This window comes from Amblyomma americanum, chromosome 9 (assembly GCF_052857255.1).
Source record: "Amblyomma americanum isolate KBUSLIRL-KWMA chromosome 9, ASM5285725v1, whole genome shotgun sequence".
Lineage (NCBI taxonomy): Eukaryota > Metazoa > Arthropoda > Arachnida > Ixodida > Ixodidae > Amblyomma > Amblyomma americanum.
In genome coordinates this window covers 63,088,130-63,109,163 of record NC_135505.1, presented here as the reverse complement: position 1 = coordinate 63,109,163, position 21,034 = coordinate 63,088,130, and the positions used below count along the sequence as shown (strand labels likewise).

The 21,034-nt window shown below is 47.6% G+C and overlaps 1 protein-coding gene across 1 annotated transcript in view; it reads left to right on the top strand.

Moving 5' to 3' along the window:
* The window catches only part of LOC144103386 (uncharacterized), a 32,836-nt gene extending 17,381 nt beyond the window's left edge, over positions 1-15,455 (top strand). Inside the window, exon 3 of the mRNA XM_077636118.1 lies at positions 15,093-15,455. Coding sequence (XP_077492244.1) covers positions 15,093-15,455 — 363 coding nt within the window. The remainder of the gene's footprint in view (positions 1-15,092) is intronic.
* Positions 15,456-21,034: the final 5,579 nt, after the last annotated feature.

The following is a 21,034-nucleotide window of genomic DNA, read 5'->3' as shown; positions in this document are numbered from 1 at the left end:
CAGGTTAATCGGTAAAAAGAAGTAGGTGTAACAACAACAATCTTTCCTCGCATTCGCACATAAAGCACTTCTGTTGTTCCGCGTTTACAAATCTATGTTTCCTGAGGTATAAACGTAGAAATTCTCTTCCTAACGCATACATCAGGCCAAAGCTCGAATATGCTTCAATTGTATGGGGTGCAATTTCTAAACTTAACATGAACAAAACAGAGAGCCTTTAGAGAAAAGCTGTTCAGTTTATTTATTCGAAGTTTAAAATCACCGACTCCCCCACGCAATTATTAGCGGCTACTATTAGCGAATCACTTGAAACGCGAAGAAAACGCGACTTGACTTTCTTTATTCTTTGCTTAACCAGAAGTCAGCTTTGAACTCTGCTCAGTACTTGTCCTTGTTAACATACGAGCATACTCGGCATCCTCACATACACTAACACCGTATTTTGCGAAAACTGACTTATTTATTGCTTTTTTCCGCGGAAAACATCCGATTGCGATCATGTTATGGTGTTGTTTCAGTTCGGTAACACTCGTTACTTTTTCCGTACGCTTATTTCTCTTGATTTTGTTATGTATCTTAATGAAATACTATAAAAAATAAGTGCCCGTCCTGCTTGGACCCTGACAAGGGTCTAAAGTATGTAATAAATAAACAAAATTTCAAAATCATATATGCAGAAGAAAGCAATCTGATTCATCGAAGCCTATCAGTACATGAACATATCCAAGGGTTTTTTTATCAAAAGTAGTGATCACATGTTTAACATATTTCGCCAACACTAAGCACTACGAATATTCCGAGAAATCAAATGTGATGAGCTGGCTTCTTCGCTACATTTGAGCGTCCTCATTGCGGCTACAATCTGAAAACAGTACCATTTGCTACATAAGCGGTTAGAACGTCATATGGGATGCAGTCAGTTAACTTTCAAATTCCCGTATTATTAAAATCTTTTCAGGAGTTAATTTGAATTGCTTGTAACGCGAGCACTAAAGGTATCTATAAAAGGCAAGTTACACAATTCTTGTTGAAGAAAACATATCTTCCACACTCAGATGCATGCTGCGTTACCCTTTATTTGGTCTCTTTTTGTATTTTAAAGAAACAACATTCTAAAGAACAGAGAATAATTCCGCTGGCGCAAGCGGCTACTTAACTCGTACTGTGACCTTTGTTGTCTTTTTTGTTGCGGTATGTATGACCTGTCTGTATTTCTGTTCCTGTACATATGCTGTAAAACGCGGGTATCGATGTGAACTGCTGATGCTGTTCGTGTGTATAGAGGAAATGATTACTTCTATGAAATTTCGTTTCTTAACCGCGCGGCCGGTAGATTGCGTAACTAGTAGTGCAGTGCATTCGGAGACGAGGCCTTGTCAGGCGTTCTCTAAACGCCTCTTGGCTCGTCAACCATGGCAGTACTTTGTAAATTATTTTATCGCCTGTTTTTGCTTTGTGCAATAATCTGTGAAAAAATAAAAGAGAGTGGGCAAATCACCTGCTCCGGATGGGCTTAATGCTGAACTCTATAAAGCTTTTAAAGTTGACGTAGCAATCATTCTGTATAGTTTATTCGCCGGATCTTTCTTGGTTGGTTCTCTGCCTCCTTCCTTTGGCCGGGCACACACAGTGATCATGCCGAGGATGTCAGCCCCGCGAATCTTAAAACCTCATCCGGCCGTAGGCCGATTACACTTACAAGCATAGTCACGATGAGCTCTGTGTTGCTTCCTAAGCAAGGCCAAGTGGGCTGTGGAGTGCGACGCCCGACTCGGCCCATGTGGGCATGTGGAAAACATGCGGGTTCATCAATTGGTGCCCAGATGGGCTCCTTGTGGGCTGCTCAAAGATGACATAGATCAGGCCCATTTCCGACCCATAGGGACGGCCACATTTAGGTTGCTCACATTCAACCCGGAATGCCGAGAACCCCTCCAATACTGATAGGGGACCGACGCCGGTTCTGCAGGGGCAAACACCACTAGGCCTTGCACACATACTCTACAGGGTGACTGAGGTGGGTATTTTGGGGGCTGGTCGCATTGCCTAATCAGACCAGTGCGGGTTCCGCAGAGACCAGCCGAATCCGGGCTTGCCCACATGTTCCCTAATGGGGGTCGATGCGGGTATTTTTTAGGCTCGTGCACAAATTATTCGCACGTTACTCCAGCAAAGCACTTCGCCAAAACCTTTTATTGCGAATTGGGAAAGCACTACATCACGGGGTCAATGCCAGCAAATAACCTTATAGCGTCCTTGACCCGGAGGGTGCAGAAACAAAATAAATATTGTCGCTACAGGGTTTCGAACCCGCGGCGGTGCGAACAGACAAGCTTCGCCAGTCACTGCCCGTGAACACTATGCTATCGCTGCATCCGACCACGCCTCGTGCTAAGCCGCAACGCATACTCGTGCTGTGCATTGCAGACTTCTTCATCTCAACTTTAATCTTCTGCGGGAACGAATCTTATCAACTTAAACTCTATCAGAGCTTAACTTGAGTGTAATATCGTCGTCAGGCGTGCTGACGACCCAGTAAAGCAAAACTATGAGCCAAAAAGGCGAAAGCGTGCTTTAGCGCGTCTACTAGGTATAACTCCTTTACAACCCGACCACTTTTTTGTACCGCTTGACGCATATGGGCTGCTCACGATCAGTCAGTATTACGCTTACAAATATTTCCCCCGCAATTGTGCATGGATTACGTTTATTGCGACGATAATATACAGAGTTGTAGGTAGTCCAGGATATTTTCGATAAGGTGGCACAGTTATTCGTGCGTATTGTCTGGTCATGTGGACCATTTTCTGCGCGTTGATAGTAATAAGCATGTAACCTTTACTAATTGAATAAAGGTTCTTAAGATTTTGTTAACATTTGGGAAAACTTATGGGCATATATGTAACAATTTGATAAAAGTACTGCTTGAATGCAAGAGGAAAGGCCAGCCGGTGTGCTCGGCCCTTCCACGGCCCATTCAGGACCCACGGTGGCATTGCATCGGCAGAACCATTCGGACTATCCGCGCTTTTTTCTCATAGAGCATGGATTTAATCCCCTCAAGTACCCAAAAGGGGTAGATGTGGGGAGCATGCGGGAAAGTCCGCTTTCCAGCCCCGCCGCAGCCGATGTAGAACTACAGTAATTTTCTCCCGGGAGACCCACTGGGGCCAGCCGACATTTTTCTGCATAGACTTGTGTTCCCTGACGTATCCCAGGAAAGACCAATTAGGGCACAAACCGGGCACGCCCGTTTTCTAGCTCCGCACGGCCTCTGTGGGACCTACAGAAGTTTTGTGCACAAAGCCCCGACTAAGACTTAGCAACGTTTTTCCTGCGTGAAGCCCTTCACTTGCGTGGCGTCTTGCCTCAAGGATCCCACATTTGTACCATGCGGACACCATGTTGGCACGTCCGCTTTTCAGCCTCAAGGCGGCCTATGAGGGACCTACGGCTGTCTATTTCAGGCAGCCTCATTTCGACTATCACAGGTACTCACTGCATAAAGCCCACAATTTTGTTGCTTCTGCCTTTAAATATCCCACAACGGACATATGTGGGCATCATGCGGATACGCCCACTTTCTAGCGCCACCGCGGTCCATCCGAGTCCTATAGCACTTGTGAACGGGGAGCCCTGTTTCGGCTAGACCAGATGTTTCCTGAATAAAGCCCACATTTTCGTTCCCTCTGCCCTTCAGTGCCCCACAAGTGATCCATGTTAGCTGGATATGAGAGTTATGACTTAGTTATTGCTTGCAAAGCCGTTATGTTACCCATATGGAATCAACAGAGGCAAGCCACTGTAACACCTTCGTCAGCCTCCTGTGGGAATTATGCAGGCAAAATAAATTTTGTTTTGCCTGTTGATTCATCGGTCCCGCTGGGGCCGACAAAGATATTAGAGGGGTTGCCCTAGCATAAACTGTCCACATGGGACCCGCATACTGGGACTCACATCGTGGACTAGATGGGTTGTTGGATACAGATGAATGTAGTCTGTGCGGAAAGGCAGCTGCAGTGAAAAAACAGGAATAATACATAAAAGCAACAAAACAATAAGAATGATGCGGTGTGGACAAAACGATGGTTGGAGTGGCTCAGCAGTGGTTTAAAGTCAAGAAGTAGTTAGTGTGGTCAGCTGCTTGGTAGCGTGTTCAAACCTCTTGCGCAGCATGACCTGCCATTTTTTACTATATTGGTTGCTTTGTTGTTTATCAGAGTATAATTAGTTCGATATGTTAATACTTACACTTTATCCTCTATCCTTCGTATGTAATGCCCCGCTTCCTCCCTCTCTCTTGTGAGGCCCTTTAGGAGAAACCTGAAGGAATAAAAATCCCGCAATTGCGGAGCGGTGGTCATCTAGTGATGAATGTAAACTATTTGCGTAGAAAACAGGCTTGATTTATTTGCGCTTGTTCATACAAAATCTTGGAAGACCAGGTAGCCCAACAGCAAGTGTTACTCAATTTTTGTTTTAACTCCGCGTCCAAGACGTGTGATCCAATCCCGGACGAGGCGGCCTAAGTGCGATCTAGCTAAAATGAAAAACGTTCGTGTTCTCTGCGGTGCTCATGCACATTAAATAACTTCAAAGGTGGAACCTTATCATGAGCCATCGATGGCAGCGTCTCTCGTGGCTCACTCGTCGTTTAAGAAGTTCAACTCTGTCTACCACAGAAACCTTCAAATCCTACGTATTTGTACCATAAATAAAAAAAATTGCTCAAGGCTCTCGAACAGCTAGGCAACACCAGTGCGCTGGGTGCCGCTTGCAGGTGGAGGACCTAAACAACTCAGTGTTCACCGCCTTCCTCCAGGAACTCGGACTCCCGTGGCCAAGCAAGTCTCCCGCAACTCGATATCAGCTTCTCAACACCCTGATTCGGTCTCCATTGCAGTATGGCATGCCAATGTTATGGGGCTTTTACGTGGGTAGACACCCATTCCTGCCCACTGAGAACACCATATACATGACGCTAGACCCCCGCTGCATACAGCGGATCCGCGACATCGAGGCATTGTCTGTGAGGGGCAACGCAGACGACTACCTTATGCGGTGTGCCGAGATTGTCGGTGGTACCGGTCAGTCCTACTCGAGAATGATCCGACATGTGCTGAATACTCACAATGAAGTGGTAGAGATTGTGCGCCTTTTTTGGGGAGAAGACACTGTACCACAGCTTCACAATCTGAGCGAACCAGAACTCCGACGAGCTGTCAACGGCCATCTGCCAGACGACTCACCATTATGGCCCGTGGACGAAATGGTGAACCTCCACCCTGAACTGTACGCTCAGGTTTATTCGGAGCTGTTTAACCGAAGCAGCGAGTCCCAGGAGCGTTTCAACTTGTTCTTGGGAGCGTACGTGGGTTGGGCGCTGACGCCAATGGTCTCTAGCTATCTGACGAACGGCATGCTTGTAGATATGGGCCGTGAACGGAGCCTGCACGACTATAGTTTCTTCAAGTGCATGAAGGCTTTTGAAATGGTGATGCCAGTGGTGAAGTGGTAGATGCACAGGGATCTTCAAAAGAACCTGGAGCCCACGTGGAATATCGTGCACTTGTCCAAGCTGTCCATTCAGGCCTTTGCGCGCTCTTACAGTGATTCCTTGGCGCAGCAAGTGCGGTCAATTTTAGGACTCGTAGCAGTCAATGCCTTCAATAGGACAAGTTCATAGATTATTCTGGACGACGCCTTCGCATACCTTCCCAACGATACAGCGGCGCCCGTCTTTCAGTTGTATCGAAGAGCTGCGCAGGCTACTGTAACCTTTTTCAAGAAGTCGCTCCATCGGCCGGGACACAGTATCTACCACGTGCCTGGCATCGCCTCAGTCCGCGCGTATCGGTTGGTGGTTGCGCGAGAAGTGTCTCTCTACCACTTCCTGACCTCAGCGCCGCTGTATGAGCCTTGGCATCCAATGACCGTAATTTCAGCTCTTGCTAGGACTTCTGTGGTCGCCCAAATCAACGTATTGCTCCGGCTAACTCTCTTCTGCGACTACCAGTTCAAGGTATGTGGTCCGATACTTATTGAAAATATATTATAATTACTTGCAGCGAGGTGACAGCGGTTTTGATAATGATATTTGAAACAGTCTTTTTGTGTATATATACCTTAAAAGGTATTCCGCTGCCAAAATTTGACATACTCATGTGTTAAATGCCACATGCCTTACGACAACTATATCAATAAAAGAACAGACAAACTATATCAATAAAAGAACAGACAGAGGGTAGATTTGTTGTAATGTCGTGGCGGTAGCGAAGAAGAGTGTCCATTGCGTAGAAGGGCTCGCGGCCGTACCGCAGAAAAAAGCGAAAGAATCCAGGGGTGCTTTGCGTTACAGTGTTGTACGCGTTGGTGACGAAGAGAAGAACCTGATCCCTGTTGGAGTGGCCGGCGTTGACGTACATGGCCAGCATGTCATTGAGGGTTCGGTTGAAACGCTCTCTCAAGCCGATGGTCTAGGTAAGACGAAGTGGTTCGGTGGATAATGCGGAATTCTTTGAAGAGGGCATCTAGCGTGTCAGACAGGAATACGTGTCCATGGTCGCTGAGCCGTTGTTGAGGAGCACAATGACGAAGAATCAGATTTTTGAGAAGAAAGGAAGCGACGTAACGGACGGACGCAGACGGCAATGGTGACGTTTCAGTATCATGAAAGAGATGATAAACGGTCTCGACAGTCCAACAGTGACTAACGGGAGCAGGAGGAAGGGTGCCGTAGAGGCCTATGCCAACGTGATCAAACGGGCTGCCAGGACATGTAACGGGTGCAATGAAGCAAGCGGGTTGTGGGGAGGAGTTTTGCGCCGTTGACAGGACGGACAAGACCGCACAAAGTGGTGAACAAAGCGGTACATTCAACATCAGTAGAACCGCACACACAGACGCGTGTAGTTTTTCAAAACGCCGCCGTGTGCACAGTGGGGTCCGCACGAAAAGCAGTGCAAAGCTCTGCGCGGAGATGGCGGCCAGGGGACGACTAGGAGCCATTTGCGTCCGTCAAACAGGTGATTGCGATGATATAGCAGGCCGTCTCTTGAAGAAAAGCGACGGGCTTAACAGAAAATTGGATTGAATGAATGATCTGTAGAGGGACTGGAAAGAAAGTCTAGAAGAGCGGCGATCCAAGGGTCTTTTCGCTGCTCTGTGCGCATGCCTGTCGAGGCAAGTGGGAACAAGTCCGATGCAGACACCGGTAATGGTGATTTTGGATTTTTATGGCTCAAGGGCATCTATGGTTAAAGAGCGCCATGGCACAAGGTATTTTTCTGTTACTCAAGGTGGGGTCAAAGACCCATTTCCCAAGCCTCTCACCTCTCATAAGCCAATTACCAGGCCAGGGGAAAGCTTGTACACATAGTATCACCGGTGGGAAGACACCGGATCAGACGATATAGCACTGGGTATCGGGGAGCGGGAGAGAGCGTCCGCGTCACTATGCTTGAGGCCATAGCGTTAAATGACGTGAATGTCATACTCCTGCAATCGAAGAACCCAGCGACCGAGGCGGCCTGACGGGTCATTAAGAGAGGCCAGCCAACAGAGGGCATGGTGCTCGGTGACGACAGAGAACGGATGGCCGTAGGTGTAGGAACGAAATATGGCAATGGCCAAAACATTAGCCTAACATACTATTTCTATAAAAGAAAAGTTGCCCTCTGCTTTGCTCCAGGTCCTTCTGGCATAGACAAGTACATAGTCATTGAAACCAGGTTCGAAATGGGTCAGAATGGCACCTACTTTAATATAGCTGGCCTCAGTGTGCATTTCAGTTGGGACAGTGGGGTCAAAGTGGCGCAGTATAGGAGGCGAAACCAAAAGGCGGCGCCGAGTGTCGTAGGAATCATCGAAAGCAGGCGTCTAAGCGGAGAAGTTGGAGAGGCCGGCGAGGAGTTTGGTCAGAGGGATGATGATCGAGGATAAATTAAAGGCGAAGCGGCTAAAGTACGAGCAGAGGCCAACGAAGCTACGGAGCTGCTTCAGTGAAGTTGCCTTCGAAAATTCGGCAACTGCACGAAGTTTCACGGGGTCCGGAAGAATACCGTCTTTAGAAATGACGTGTCCTAAAATTGCGAGTTGTCGGGCAGCAACGCGGCACTTTTTCAAATTCAGTGATGCCCAGCGACAGTCAGACAATTGAGGATGAGCTTCACGTGGAAGAGATGAGAAGGAAAGTCCGCATTAAAAACAACGATGTCATCGGAAGAGCAAAGACAAGTCTCCCACTTGAGACCGTTGAGGATAGTGCAATCAGGCGTTCGAAAGATGCCAGGGCGTTGCAAAGGCCAAACGGCATGACGTTGACCTCTTATAAACATCAGATGTTATGAAGGCAGTTTTTTAGCGATGAGCGTCAGCCATCGGCACCCGCCAGTAGCCAAAGCGTAAATCCGGCGAGGAGAAATACTCGGCGCCTTGCAAGCAATCCAGGGCGTCGTCAATGTATGGCAGAGGATACACGTCCTTGCACGTGATGCTGTTGAGCCGGCGGTAATCTACACAGAACCTGATGAACCCATCTTGATTTCTGACCAACACAACCTGAAACGCCCAGGGACTATGGGTAGGCAGTATGACACCCTTACGAAACATGTCGTCCACGTGACTAGAAATGACTCGGCGCTCAGAAGCCGACACACGATAGGGGCGCCGCCGCAGAGAGGCGTGTCTACTGGTGTCGATGGTGCGCGCAAACACAGACGTGCGTACCAAGGCAGTCTAAGAAAATTGAAGGAAGAACTGAAGCTCTGTATGAGGGCGACGAGTTGATCACGTAGCAGGGGAAGGTCGAAAGGTCAGCCGTAGCGGCACGTTTGAAAACGTCGTGTGGTGGCGGATCGGTCACAACGTCACAAGAGGTGAGCACGTCGACGTCAAAGGAAGCGGCGGTATGAAGAACAGTTTAGCCAAGCAGGAATCAAGTTCTTCAATACGCCCGAGGCATCCACCTCGGAGCGCGGCTATAAGACACTAAGAAGGGTTCGAGGCGTAAATTGCACTTTATCTATTGTGGATCGTGAAAATAGCAAAGGGAAACAGGAGGCAGGGGTGGCGATAAGTGGCTGCGGTAGGCATGAAGAAACATTTGAATGAGTGAAGCCCGCACAGAAGAGTGGTAAGAGTCCAGTAGAAAACGCAGGAATGTCGGTATCAGCGGCGACAAGAAGTTTGGCAGACTGTGTAGGCACGTCGCACACGGGGGACTCACACAGCGGAGAAAAGGCATCTTCCGTTCAGGCGCAGTCAATCATGGCACAATAAGTCGAAAGGAAGTCGTATCCCAGGATGATGTCGTGTGAGCAGTGAGACACAACAATAAACTCGGTGGTATGCAAAACATCTTGATATGAGGACACGGGCCCCATAGGCGGCTGAGAGATGAATGCGCTGTGAGGACGTGCTGCAGAGCGAAAAGTCAAAGCGTGGTGGTCACTTTGCGGAGTCTACGGCAGAGAGCTTCACTGAAGACGGATACTGCAGCAATTGTGTCAACGAGAGCGACAACTGCGGCGCCTTCCACAAACACTGCGATTACATTTGCGGGACGGCACAGAGGACTTGAGTTCGAAAGAAGCGCAGTTATTGCCTCCGAAGCTTCGACTGTTAGTTTCTGTCAAGGGCGGAGTTAGAACGTCGCAGCATTGGAGAAGGGAACGGCGACGAGGGGAAGGAGATCGGCGAGTGGCGTAAATTTAGCCATCTGGGGGCACGAAGGGAGGCCCGGGTTGCCTTCTGGGCGAGGATTATTCGGCATCGTACGGGTAGGACCGCAGGTCAGATCGAGAGGGCGGTAGGCGCTGGCGGCAAAGCCGTGCGACACAACCGGGCAGACCAGAGGTCTAGTAGATCGGCCGTTTATCCGCCATACGCCAAGCGCTCCAAGGTTGTGGGCGGGTTCTTGAGAACGGAGCATGAGACAGGGACTCAGACGGCGGAGGAGGGCGGAAAGAAGGAACGGCCTGGTAGGAATCGGGTGGTGGCTGAAGTCGGGGCCTGGCCACCGCTTGGGCATACGTCAGGGGTGCTGTCACAGGCGGGAGCACTGGGCTAGACGGCAGCACATCAGCGACTGGTCCTGCAGAAACACGGCTTATGGCAGGAGCCAAAAACGAGGCGCAGTCAGGAACAAAGGCTAGCGTGGTCTTGAAAATGTGAAATGAGGGAAAGCTGGTGGGCGCCCACTTCGCGAACAAAGGCTTCGATTTGGTGGAGCAGATGGGATTCCTCAGGAGTAGGACCGCCCAGGGCCAGTGAAGAGAACGCTTCGTAGCAGACTCCGAAGCGCCACGTAGCAGCGCGCTGCTTGCGGAGCTCGTTGTAGCTCTGGAAAAGCTTAATGACTTCACCGACGGTGGTAGAATTCTTCGCGAGGAGCATCTGAAATGCGTCGTTAGCAACGCCTTTGAAGATAGGATGAATCTTGTCCGCTTCGGGCATGGCGGGGTTGACAGTTTGCAGAGGTTAACAATGTCTTCAATGTAACTAGTAAAAGTGTCTTTGGTGTGTTGAGCACGATCACGTAAGCATTGTTTTGCACAGAGCGTGCGCACTGTACGGCGGCCGTACACTTCCGCAAAGCTCTTCTTAAATACCGGACAAGTTGGTAAGTCCACCTCATGCTTGCGAAGCCAGAAGTACGCGATGTCCGCCAGGTAAAAGATTGTTACTCAGCTAGGTGAAGTCATCCCACTTGCTTTAGCTTATGGCTCGTTCGTACGAAGACAGCCAGTCCTCAACATCTTGGTCGGCTGTGCCACTGGAGAGCGAAGAGTCATCTGCCGGATGAGTCCATAACAAAAGGACTGCGGTAGAAATGGCCGGCGGTGTTGAGGCGCTCTCGTCTGGCATGGTTGACGCAAGGGGAAGTTCCAGGTTGGTAGGGGATAAACCTAGCACCTGCGCCAACTGTAGGGACACGTTTATTGTGTGCCCTCGGAGATGCTGTGTCGGGTCTTGCAGCGTAGGGCAACTTCTTCGTCTTCAGACGCAGCGTAGTGTCGGCGCGTGCCGATAGCGAAACCGGTGACAGTTGATGCATTACACATGTAAGGCCAACAGCTCACTTCATTCACAAACTACGGTTCACACTGGTGATGTATCTTTCAAGAAGAGCTTACTTCCTGCTAACAGTAGAGAATAGTGTGACATGGCAGAATTTCCTCCTTTATTCTTGTAGCAGACATTTTAAAGGTATAAAATATTTATCTAGAAGCATCTTTATGAGAAAATTTCTCATCTTGTTATTTACTAGGTAAAAACGGTGAGAACTTCACTTAGGATACGAACCTCTAATTTCAATATTGCTTTCCGCGAAGAGCAAGTGGTTGCAGTCTCCTAATACTAACGTTTCATACTCTTCATTGTCAGTGTTTTTTATCGGACTGGTTAAACATTTATCCGTTGATTTATCCAAAACTCTAGCTGTGACAATCTGATTTATATTATCTTCCATTTTTCATTACGCATTTTCTTATCTGGCTTCTTTAAATTTAAACATAATTATCTTAAAGACTGCTGCACTGTCTAAAGTTGCTACAAAACATTGTAACTTTTCCGAAGGAAAACAAAGCGCCTTCACGGATCGAGGCGAGATGGGGCGTAATTGCACGTTCATTGCTGGTCGGTTTATCTTCAGCTTTAGGAATGGGACAGAGCCACGATGTAATACAACCAAAAATTCTATGCTCCGAGAAGTAAACACAGGACTTAAGCGTGGAGGCTAACGGAAAGCATTCAGCTTAAGTTACCGACAATAAAGCGAGCAATGGAAAGAAAAATGATAGGTGTAACGTTTAGAGACAGGAAGCGGGCAGAGCGGGTGAGAGAAATAACGTGGGTTAATGACATTCTCTTCGAAATCACGATGAAGAAATGGGCTTGGGCAGGGCATGCAGTGCGAAGGCAAAATAACCGCCGGTCACTAACGCTAACGGAGCGAATTCCAGGAGAAGGCAAGCGTAACAGGGGGAGGCAGAAGATTAGGTGGGCGGACGAGATTAAGAATTTTGCACGCATAGGGTGGGCGCAGCTGGCAAAGGACAGGGTTCATTGGAAAGACATGGGAGGGGCCTTTACCTTGCAGTGGGTGTCGGCGTAAGAAGGTGACCGATGAGGACGGAAAGCCAGTATGGAGATACAGCCTTGGGTATTAGGACGCATAATGCAAGGAGGCAGGTGAGCACAAAACGGGGGCCACTGCACTCCACGCCATTGCAAAAGGCAACGTGATGACGAGGAGCCGCAGCATAAGCGGCAGCAGGATTATATATCGAGACCAAGTGGTAGCAGCAGTTGTGTAGTGCACCCGAGTTGTCATGTCCGGTAGAAACGTCTGCTCACACTGCCACTTCCCTGCACAAGCCGCGGTCTGTTCTCACCACTGCACCAACCACCATATGTGCTGACCCCCGCCTCCTTCGGTTCTGTAGCGATTCGTAAGGTGGTGCCCATGAGATCGAGATTAATGCTTTTTCATTTTTCCTGCAGTTACCGGTGGGGGGGGGGGGGATGGTTGATGAACCACATATTCCTATTGTTAGTTCCCAGCTTCAAATGTTTCACCTGCATGTAAAGGAAGACCTGAGTTCAATTCGATATCTTTGTTCTCAAAAAATCATTGTAATATAATTCTAACGTAATATTATGAAGTATTCCTGTATAATGGTTGATTTTTAGCATTACTCAGTATTGTCCGTCGTTCGAATTATCACAGATGCAGTTGCAAAAACACTTAACCTCCTCCTTTAGGGTATGACGCTATGGCCTTATTTGGTCCCAAGAGCCTCCTAGGGTCCTCTGTGCGTATAACACCGCAGACAATGCCACTATTCTTCCTTTCACCACGTCACATTTAACCTACCCTTAATAGAATGCTATAGCCTCAGAGATCCCTTCCGCGCAAGTACTCCTCTGTCGCCTGGCTTTGCCTACACGCCCGTATATGCGAAATAGACCTCTAATGCATGACATGGAGCTCTTGGTGATAAGAAGCGAGCGCGAAGCCAGCGTATATAGCAGGTTCGCCAAGTTAACAGTGTTTGTTCTGTGAGCATTGGATAGTGCATTGCTTCATTTCAATATTGGCTTGGCGCGGATTTTTGTTTTCTCACCGTCCCGGCGTTCGTTAGCCCGTCTGCGCTGCTGTTTCTCGTCGGCTGGAGCTTCTGCGAGGGTTACTGTTTCTGCACTTCCAGCGCCCGAGCGCTTAGCGTCGTATTTGCAAAGGAGAAGTTTGTCTGGGAATAAACCACTCGTTTTCAATTCTACACTGCTGGTGATGCGCAGTGCTGCACTTTGGCTAGACACATGTTAGACGCCAATGAAGGCTCCCACCTTTGTTCACTAGTCGAAGCTGTGGCCCGCACCGCTGAGCATTAGAGCAATAGCAGCCACCAAACAAAAGGCACCCAAACCTAAAGAGCACCCAAACAAAAAATTTTCAAACACTGCAGCTTGCAAACAGGCCTCTATGCGACTGGTCGGGCTCTGGAACCACGGCACAGGTACCCACGCAGAATGCCCAGCCGAGATACAGCAGCGCAGACAGGAAAGCTAACGCCGGGACGGTGAGACAACACGCGATTCAGTGCGAAAAGAATAATGAAGTGCAGCAACGCATTACCCAGCGCTCACAAAACAAACGCTGTCAGTTGGGCGAACGTCCTGTGTGTGCATCCGGCTGCGCTCCAACAAAGATGAGCTCCTATCACACTTCCAGCTCTCTTCCTACTACCAAACCTTGTACCAGGCGCAACGAGCATCACTCTATCAAAATCTTTGTGTGAGCAAGTCGGTTGTTCATCATAAGGAAAAAGGCCGCCAGTTAAAGTAACGACGCTAGCTGTTTGGATTACTAGAATGGATATGAATGAGATTAAAGGGAGGTTTCGGCCGCCCGGCTTTCTCGAAATGAGGCGGAGGGCGCAATTTATTAGCCGCCATCTTGTATTCGAGAAACCGAAACTACACCGCCATTTGATCCCGTGACGTCATACAGGGGAGAGGTGATAGGGGAGGGCACAGTCAATTTTATTGGCCGCTATCTTGGATTCGAGAAACCGAAACTATGCTGCCATTTCATCCCCGATGTCACACTCACATAGTTGCACTCCTATCCACCATATTGGACCGTGACGTCATCATTTCCACGCGGCAGGTGGTTGTTTCTACATTGCTATTGTAGCTGGCGCTACAAGTCTCAATGCGAGATGTGCTGTTTTCTAGTTTGCTGTGAATGATGGCGCTTTGGTATCATGGTGGTAGCAGACCCCACGAAATCTCGAAACGTGATGAGTAACAGCTAACGTCCTCAAAATGTGAGCACTCCCTGTGAACGCATTTTTCGGACAACATCCTGCGACTGGTTTCCTTCGTTTGCTGCATACATTGCTTGTTTTTCATAAATCGAATTTCTTCCGTATAGGTGCGCGCAATTGCACCGAGGCCCTCCATGTTGCTAGGCGAGCACGCAAACCGTTGGGCGCAGGACAACGTTATTTCTTAAGTTATATATGAGAACCTAGTCCATGCATTTCTGTAAGTTCCTGCGCTAATATGCAATTGTTTCCATACAAAGGAAGGAGTCTTGAATGAACCTCCAAAAGTTCAGTGATAGAGGCGTTACAAACGATACAAGGTTAATATTTAAATCTTAACATTCTTACTTAAATTCAAGATTGATGTTAAAACCAAAGAGTTTAAAAAATACTATAGTCACCTAATCATTAAAGTTAAAACAATGCCTCCTTGTACCTGTTTTTTAATATTTAAATTCAAGATTGATGTTGAAACCAAATAGTTAGAAAAATACTATTGTCACCTAGTCATTAAAGTTAATTACAATGCCTCCTTGTACATGCTTTGTTCATAGTACGCTTTTGCACTCCTTTTCCAGCACATCACGAACCACGATACTGAAGACGCTACCTTATATCGTTTTCGCGGCTCTCAGTTCTCACAAACAGCCTCACTCTACATTTGGGAGCACATATGAGGCGAATGAATGAATGAATCCGCTCCCTTTGTGGCCAGTGTGGCTAGCGTTGCCCGAAATATCTTTCCTGCTGCGTGTCCAGGCATACCCGCCGCAAACCATCGACCCAGGAGTGATGCGTCTCTATGAGGACACACTGCGCTTAAACGCAGCGCTGAACGCCAGCGGCCTGTTGCCGGACGCCAGTCGCCAGGAGTCGCACGAGGTGTACCTGGCCAGCTACGCGGCGCTGAGCGCCAGCAACGTGCCTGACCTTCAGACCAACACCGCCGTTGGTGGCAACACTATGCTCTCGAGGGACGGGCAACAAATGTTCTGGGGCTTCCCTCTCGAGCAGCTGTTCTTCTACCTGCAGTGCTTTTCATACTGTGGAGCGGCAGGCCGCGAGCTTCAGAAAAAGGTTTGCGCCCAGCATTCACGCCTTCACTGTGGTCGGTCGCAGTGAGGAGCCTTAATGTTTTTTAAAACGACTGTTGTGCATGGAAATCTCTATGGGATAAACATCACTAACACATCTCGTCGCTGTGTGGCCGTAAACGGGGCCGTCCATGACATTAGTGTGATATTTTATCTGCACTTTTGATCTGTGACATTGGCAATCCATCATGCCATGCAATCAGGTGGTGTCCCCTCTGTACACTTTTCCAGTGCCTTATTCTGCCTCGTGAACCGCTGACTCACCACTAAGCTTGTAAATATGATTTTCTTCATGACTAGTATTTTTAAGCCTACAGCTAAACTTCGACACCGTAAACCGCTCCTGTCGGTCGTCAATGTTAGTACTATGCCAAGGCTGGCGAAGAATATCGGTATAATTCCTGCGCATAACTTATGTCACTGTAACGTAAGTCTCGATATATATTCCATTATACCAGAAGTACTGCGCCTGCCTGCCAGCTGCCTTTATCGTTATTTTTCAATCTGCTAATGATAATTATACGGTCGGTAAGTTACCATGCTAAAGTATTTTTAGCTCATTTACTTATGCTCCTCGACGAATATCTATGCAGGATCCCCGACATTCTTACAGAATAAAACGCTTCTATGTGACATGCAACCCGCTTGTAGGGCTGCGTAGCATTCTGAACAATTCTTTAAAACATTATCTCTAAGTATGCTGCAAACTATTGTAGTTTACTTATCTCAAACAACAACTTTCCTAAGCTATCCCAATAGAAAACGGCGTGCCCGCTTTCAAATAATCTAACTGAACATCTTGGCGTCTTTCGGCGGACGGCTCTGACGGATGTTTTTTTCTGAGAGCTACGGCGACCTGCTGGGGTTTTCTTTCTGGTGCTGCTTCCAACGCGTTCGCCACTTCGTATTTTGTTCCTTGTGGCCGCTGAGTGAGTTCAGTAACTCGTGTTGCAATCACTGTTTGCAGATCAATTGGTAAGCCACAAGAGGTCGGATTTCTAGAATGGTGCGCTGGAAGTTTTGGCAGAGGCAAATCAGCGTGTTCTCCGTGTACTTATGTGCTAAGCAGAACACAACAAAAGTTACACCACTGGCCCCCGAGTTTATAGGGCCTTTGTTATCGCCCTTTGATAAACACGCCGGAAAAGCTTTCACCGGGCGACGCCTTGTTCGTCAGTGAACACTCTGTAGGGACGTGACGCTAACACAAAAGTGTTCTAAAGCGCGAGCTTTCAGTCTTTGTTTGGAAGTCCGAAGGGCATGCGGTCTGAGTTCTGCATGTAACCTGTGCAGAAGTCCATCCTGCCATGGCTCTGGGAGTGAGAGCTCTTGGGGCGCAGACGGTGCAAAGCTTTTCGAAAGTGAGACTGGGCTCGTCATTGCCATATTGAATGGAGAGGGCAGCGAACACCTGAGGGAAGCGTGGCTGTAAGAACCTACCGGCTTCATCGTCCGTTTGTTCAGTGTGCCCTTCCATGCTTTTTCTTGCTGACTTTCAAGAGCGTTTTTATCAGAGTGAAAACCAAACGGGCGCATGGGTGTTCGCGTGACAACATCCGGGATATAAGAACAGAGGCCTGAAGAGTGAGAGCTACGAAAACTCGCTATAAGGAAAAACGCAACAAATATATCACTTTTGGATAACACTCCGACTGCGTCGTGATGGCAGAAAAATAAACACAGGGTTGGGAGGAGAGGAAAGGCGAAAAAACTTTCATTTCTCGATGGAGACGTGATCAGCGCCGCGAGGGAAGTGAGGCCTCCTAACCACATTCTTTTAAAGAAAATGCCATAGCATTTAGGTTGCTGCTATAGTGTGTGTAATGAGTGTCTAATATTCATGTGACTTCCCCGCCTAAACTCCGGTTCGAACCGGTATCAGAGTGCTTATATGCCATGCTTGAGTCTTTACTTTCTACGAACGTTGAAGAATACTTTTCATGTATTACCGTCCGACATTGCACCAATCGGACGCTCAAGTGCACCTTAATCGAATAACTAATCCCAACTAATTTAGCTTAATCTATTTTGCCGGTTGGTCTTTTTCTAAAATGCTGACAGTTCTTTGGAATTCCCGGGGGTGGGCTAGCTTCCAAATTCTGGGAGTCCTCAGATTTTAAACCTGGCGACGCCCTATTATTTTCCCACTGGCGGTAACGTGGTGTTGACGACGCCACGACAATTTCAACCGCATTTACAGATACGAGCAGTCATCATACCACTGCTGGCGCCGTGGTGCAGCGGTTGAGAGCTGCTCCACTTCCATGGCGGCTGACTGTTTGAAACACAGACACCGAAGGGGTTGTGTCAATAATCTTTTTTTTTCTTTGTGAGCTCCGCTGAGGCTCATGACATCGCCAGGGTCGGCAGGTGGCAACTGCACTTAACGTATTTTAATTAATTTCACATGCACAACTCACAGGGGCAGGTAGGGCAGAACCCGGTAGGCAGGTTCCAAGGTGCCACAGTGGCCAGGTTGAGATGGCGCCGCGAGCTGAATCAATTATTCAGAAATTGAAATTTGGCGGTGCTTTCTTTTTCCTCTGAGTTCATGTGACCATGCATGATGAAGCATCTCTCAATTGAGCGATCAGGGATTTTCATTTTAGGCACCTTTGTATGACTGGCCGATTTATGTCGCGTAACATTGATGACGTCATTTGGATCACGCGACCGAGAAGGACCATTAAAGCGTTTTCGTTACGGAGAAACCAGATAGTAAATGATGACAGCCTAACTGTTATCGCGTTAAAAAAAGAGGAGGGAGGAAAAGGAACGGAAACGGCACCGCAGGGGAGAGCAGCAGAATAATTTCGACCATCTTGCATTCTATAACACGCACTGTGCACTGCTCGGGAATGCCTTCCGCGCATTGACTCAGACGAAAGGCGACCAGAATTTTTTCGATGTCCTTTGGCTGAGCAACCAAGCAATAACTGAAACAGGGAGTGAAAATAAAAACGCACACTGTAGTAAAAGGGTGCTAATAATCTTGACCACTTCAGGTCTTTTAAATTGCACTGATATTACAAAGCAGACGGGCGTCTTTTTCATTTCGCCTCAAAAAACGCGTCCTTCGTGGCTACGAATTCATCAGGTGTGTTTATCGCCAGTATACAAACGCCGCACCAGACAGAAATCAGAATTGCGCACTTTATTTTTGCAGCTGACGTAGCGATACCGAGCTTAGTATGCACATTCATAACTGTGTCCGATTAGATATTCTGGAAGCGATCCACGTACAATTTAAAAAAGGCGATCTTTGTGAAGGGGGGGGGGGGAGGGGGAGATTGTCTACGTATGTAGATGCGTTGGAGCGTTCAGTTCACAAGTGAACCGACTAGAAGCATTAATGAACTTTGCATAGACTTGGAGAGTGAGTTCGGTCACTGCGGCTCCAGTGCATACGCTGCAGAGCGTGCCTGCATAGGCTGTCGTGGCTATCTGCAAGGTAAAACATGAAGCCGGTATTTTTTATTTGGTTTCATTTGTTGTGCACTTTTTCTCCGCTTTTCCGCCCTTCGGCTTAATTTAGGCTGCTGCGTATTTCTTCTTTATTAAGCGTACGAATAAAATCAGCAAAATAAAGAACATTATTATCGTCGTCAGGCTGCCATTTTGTAAGCCTGCAGCCGAGCGAGAACTTTCTCATCTGACCGCGGCGGCTTGTGTTGTCAGGAAATTGCCAAGAAACAGTTTCGTGTAATGGCAAAATGCTGCTCTACCGTTGTGGCTATTCATTGTCCTTAGATTCCTCTTTGCTAACCTGTAAAGACTTTGTAAGTACATTGCGATTCTGCTTTTAACACAGATTCTAGGCATAAAAGACGAAAATTCATATTGCACTGCACTCAATTGCAAAGGTAGAGGACGACGTCTGTAATTTGATGTCAAATGTCGAAATCGTGGCTACATTTTTGTAATACCTTCTGAATGTGATCATTCACAAAGCAGGCTAGAAAAATTCAGTCATTGCGCTGTCCCGCGGTATGTGAAGCGTTGAAAGGCCGTAGTTAATTAGTGCGGACGGCCGCCTTATGGCGCTGAAAAAATTGGCAGCCGCAAGCCTTAGTCACTGTATTTGTCGACTCCCGAGGTGTTATTGCTGTTGAGAAAGATATACTTGGTTACAGGAGATGTGTGACGAATGCTTGTGATTTTCTCTCGCCTGCCCTTCTCCCAGATTGCCATCTGCAACGTCGCTCTTCCAGCGGTGCTGCGTTTTTGGCGAGCGTTCAAGTGCGGCCCACAACATCGCCTTTCCACCGAGTTCACCTGGCCTGATATCGGGAAAAATTCCACCGCAGCACCTTAGCTATTTTTCAATGTTCTCGTCACGTGGCCAACCTCACGGATCACGTCCACAGACCTACCTCAAGATGGCACTTCCAAACTTCACTTCATATTTTTAGTGTCGTGTTTATGATGACCACTTCGTGATTGGTGCCATTGTGTTTTTGACCTTTGCGTTGTTTCATCTGTGACTATCCGCCTATTGCGAGCGGTTACAAGGCATTTGTGTAAGTCTAGTGGGCGCAATACGGCCAATTGCGCATGCCTAAAAGTAGCTGTGACGTGAATTATTGCCGATATTTTTGGTGAAAGGACTCCTTAATTGATTTTGTTTTCTGGGCATTGCTAAATATGCCACACATTTGTGACAGCGCAACCCTGCATTTAGTGTTTCACACTTCATTTTCTACCCACCAGTTTCACTAAGGGTGCTTGTAGGGTGATAAGGCGCGGGTGATTTTCAGTTGCCAGCATATGTAATGGCTCTATTAAGTGGCCGATTACACTGAGACCAGCGTGCCAATTTTTTTTCATCGCATGCCTTCTGTTGTGTAGACGCTGTAAACTACAAACTGTGTTACTATGCTGGCTTTTCGGATTTCCACTGTACAAGCCATTTTCTGCATTTTGCGAATTTTTATTTAATTATACGATGGATTCTGGCAATGCAGTAGAGTACCTTTGATTTACCTGTTTTTCCCTGAGCACCGTCACAAATTTTGAAACACCGTCGTTCAATTCTGTTTTGAGCAAAGTAGTCCTCGAAATGCAGGTCATGCGCTTTCCCGTGTTTTTTGCTTTGAAAAACGACGGTCAGTGTAGAATTGTTGTATGTACAGTTTTTTTTTAGCAACATTCGCTATCGTTACTGCTCAACAGCCATTGTCCTTTCTGCTGGTGATGTTAGAGTGTTAGTGTGTTACCCTCTCATATTTAAAATACATTCGTTATTTAATCTGTGGGCGCTTTGATAACAAGCGACTGAAAATCCTGAAAGTCACTTCGGTAGTCGTTAAGAGTTAACAGTGTTACCTTGTGCTTGTAATCCCTTTCTTCTTCAGCTGCTTTGAAACCAACAAAGACGTTTTTTTTTTACAGCATGCAGTGCTCCGATGCCCTACCTGATTGCCTGAACTGGAGACTTTGCTGCTATTCACTCATAGCCTTAACTATCTATAGTTCTCAGCCTCAGCTGTGCAAAACTTATTACTTCATTTTGAATTCGTTTACATGAAGGCCTATACACGGAAAGCGTCAGCCATAATCAGCAGCTGGGCTCCAAAACCGTGAATACTGGAAAGCTGCAGCTTCACA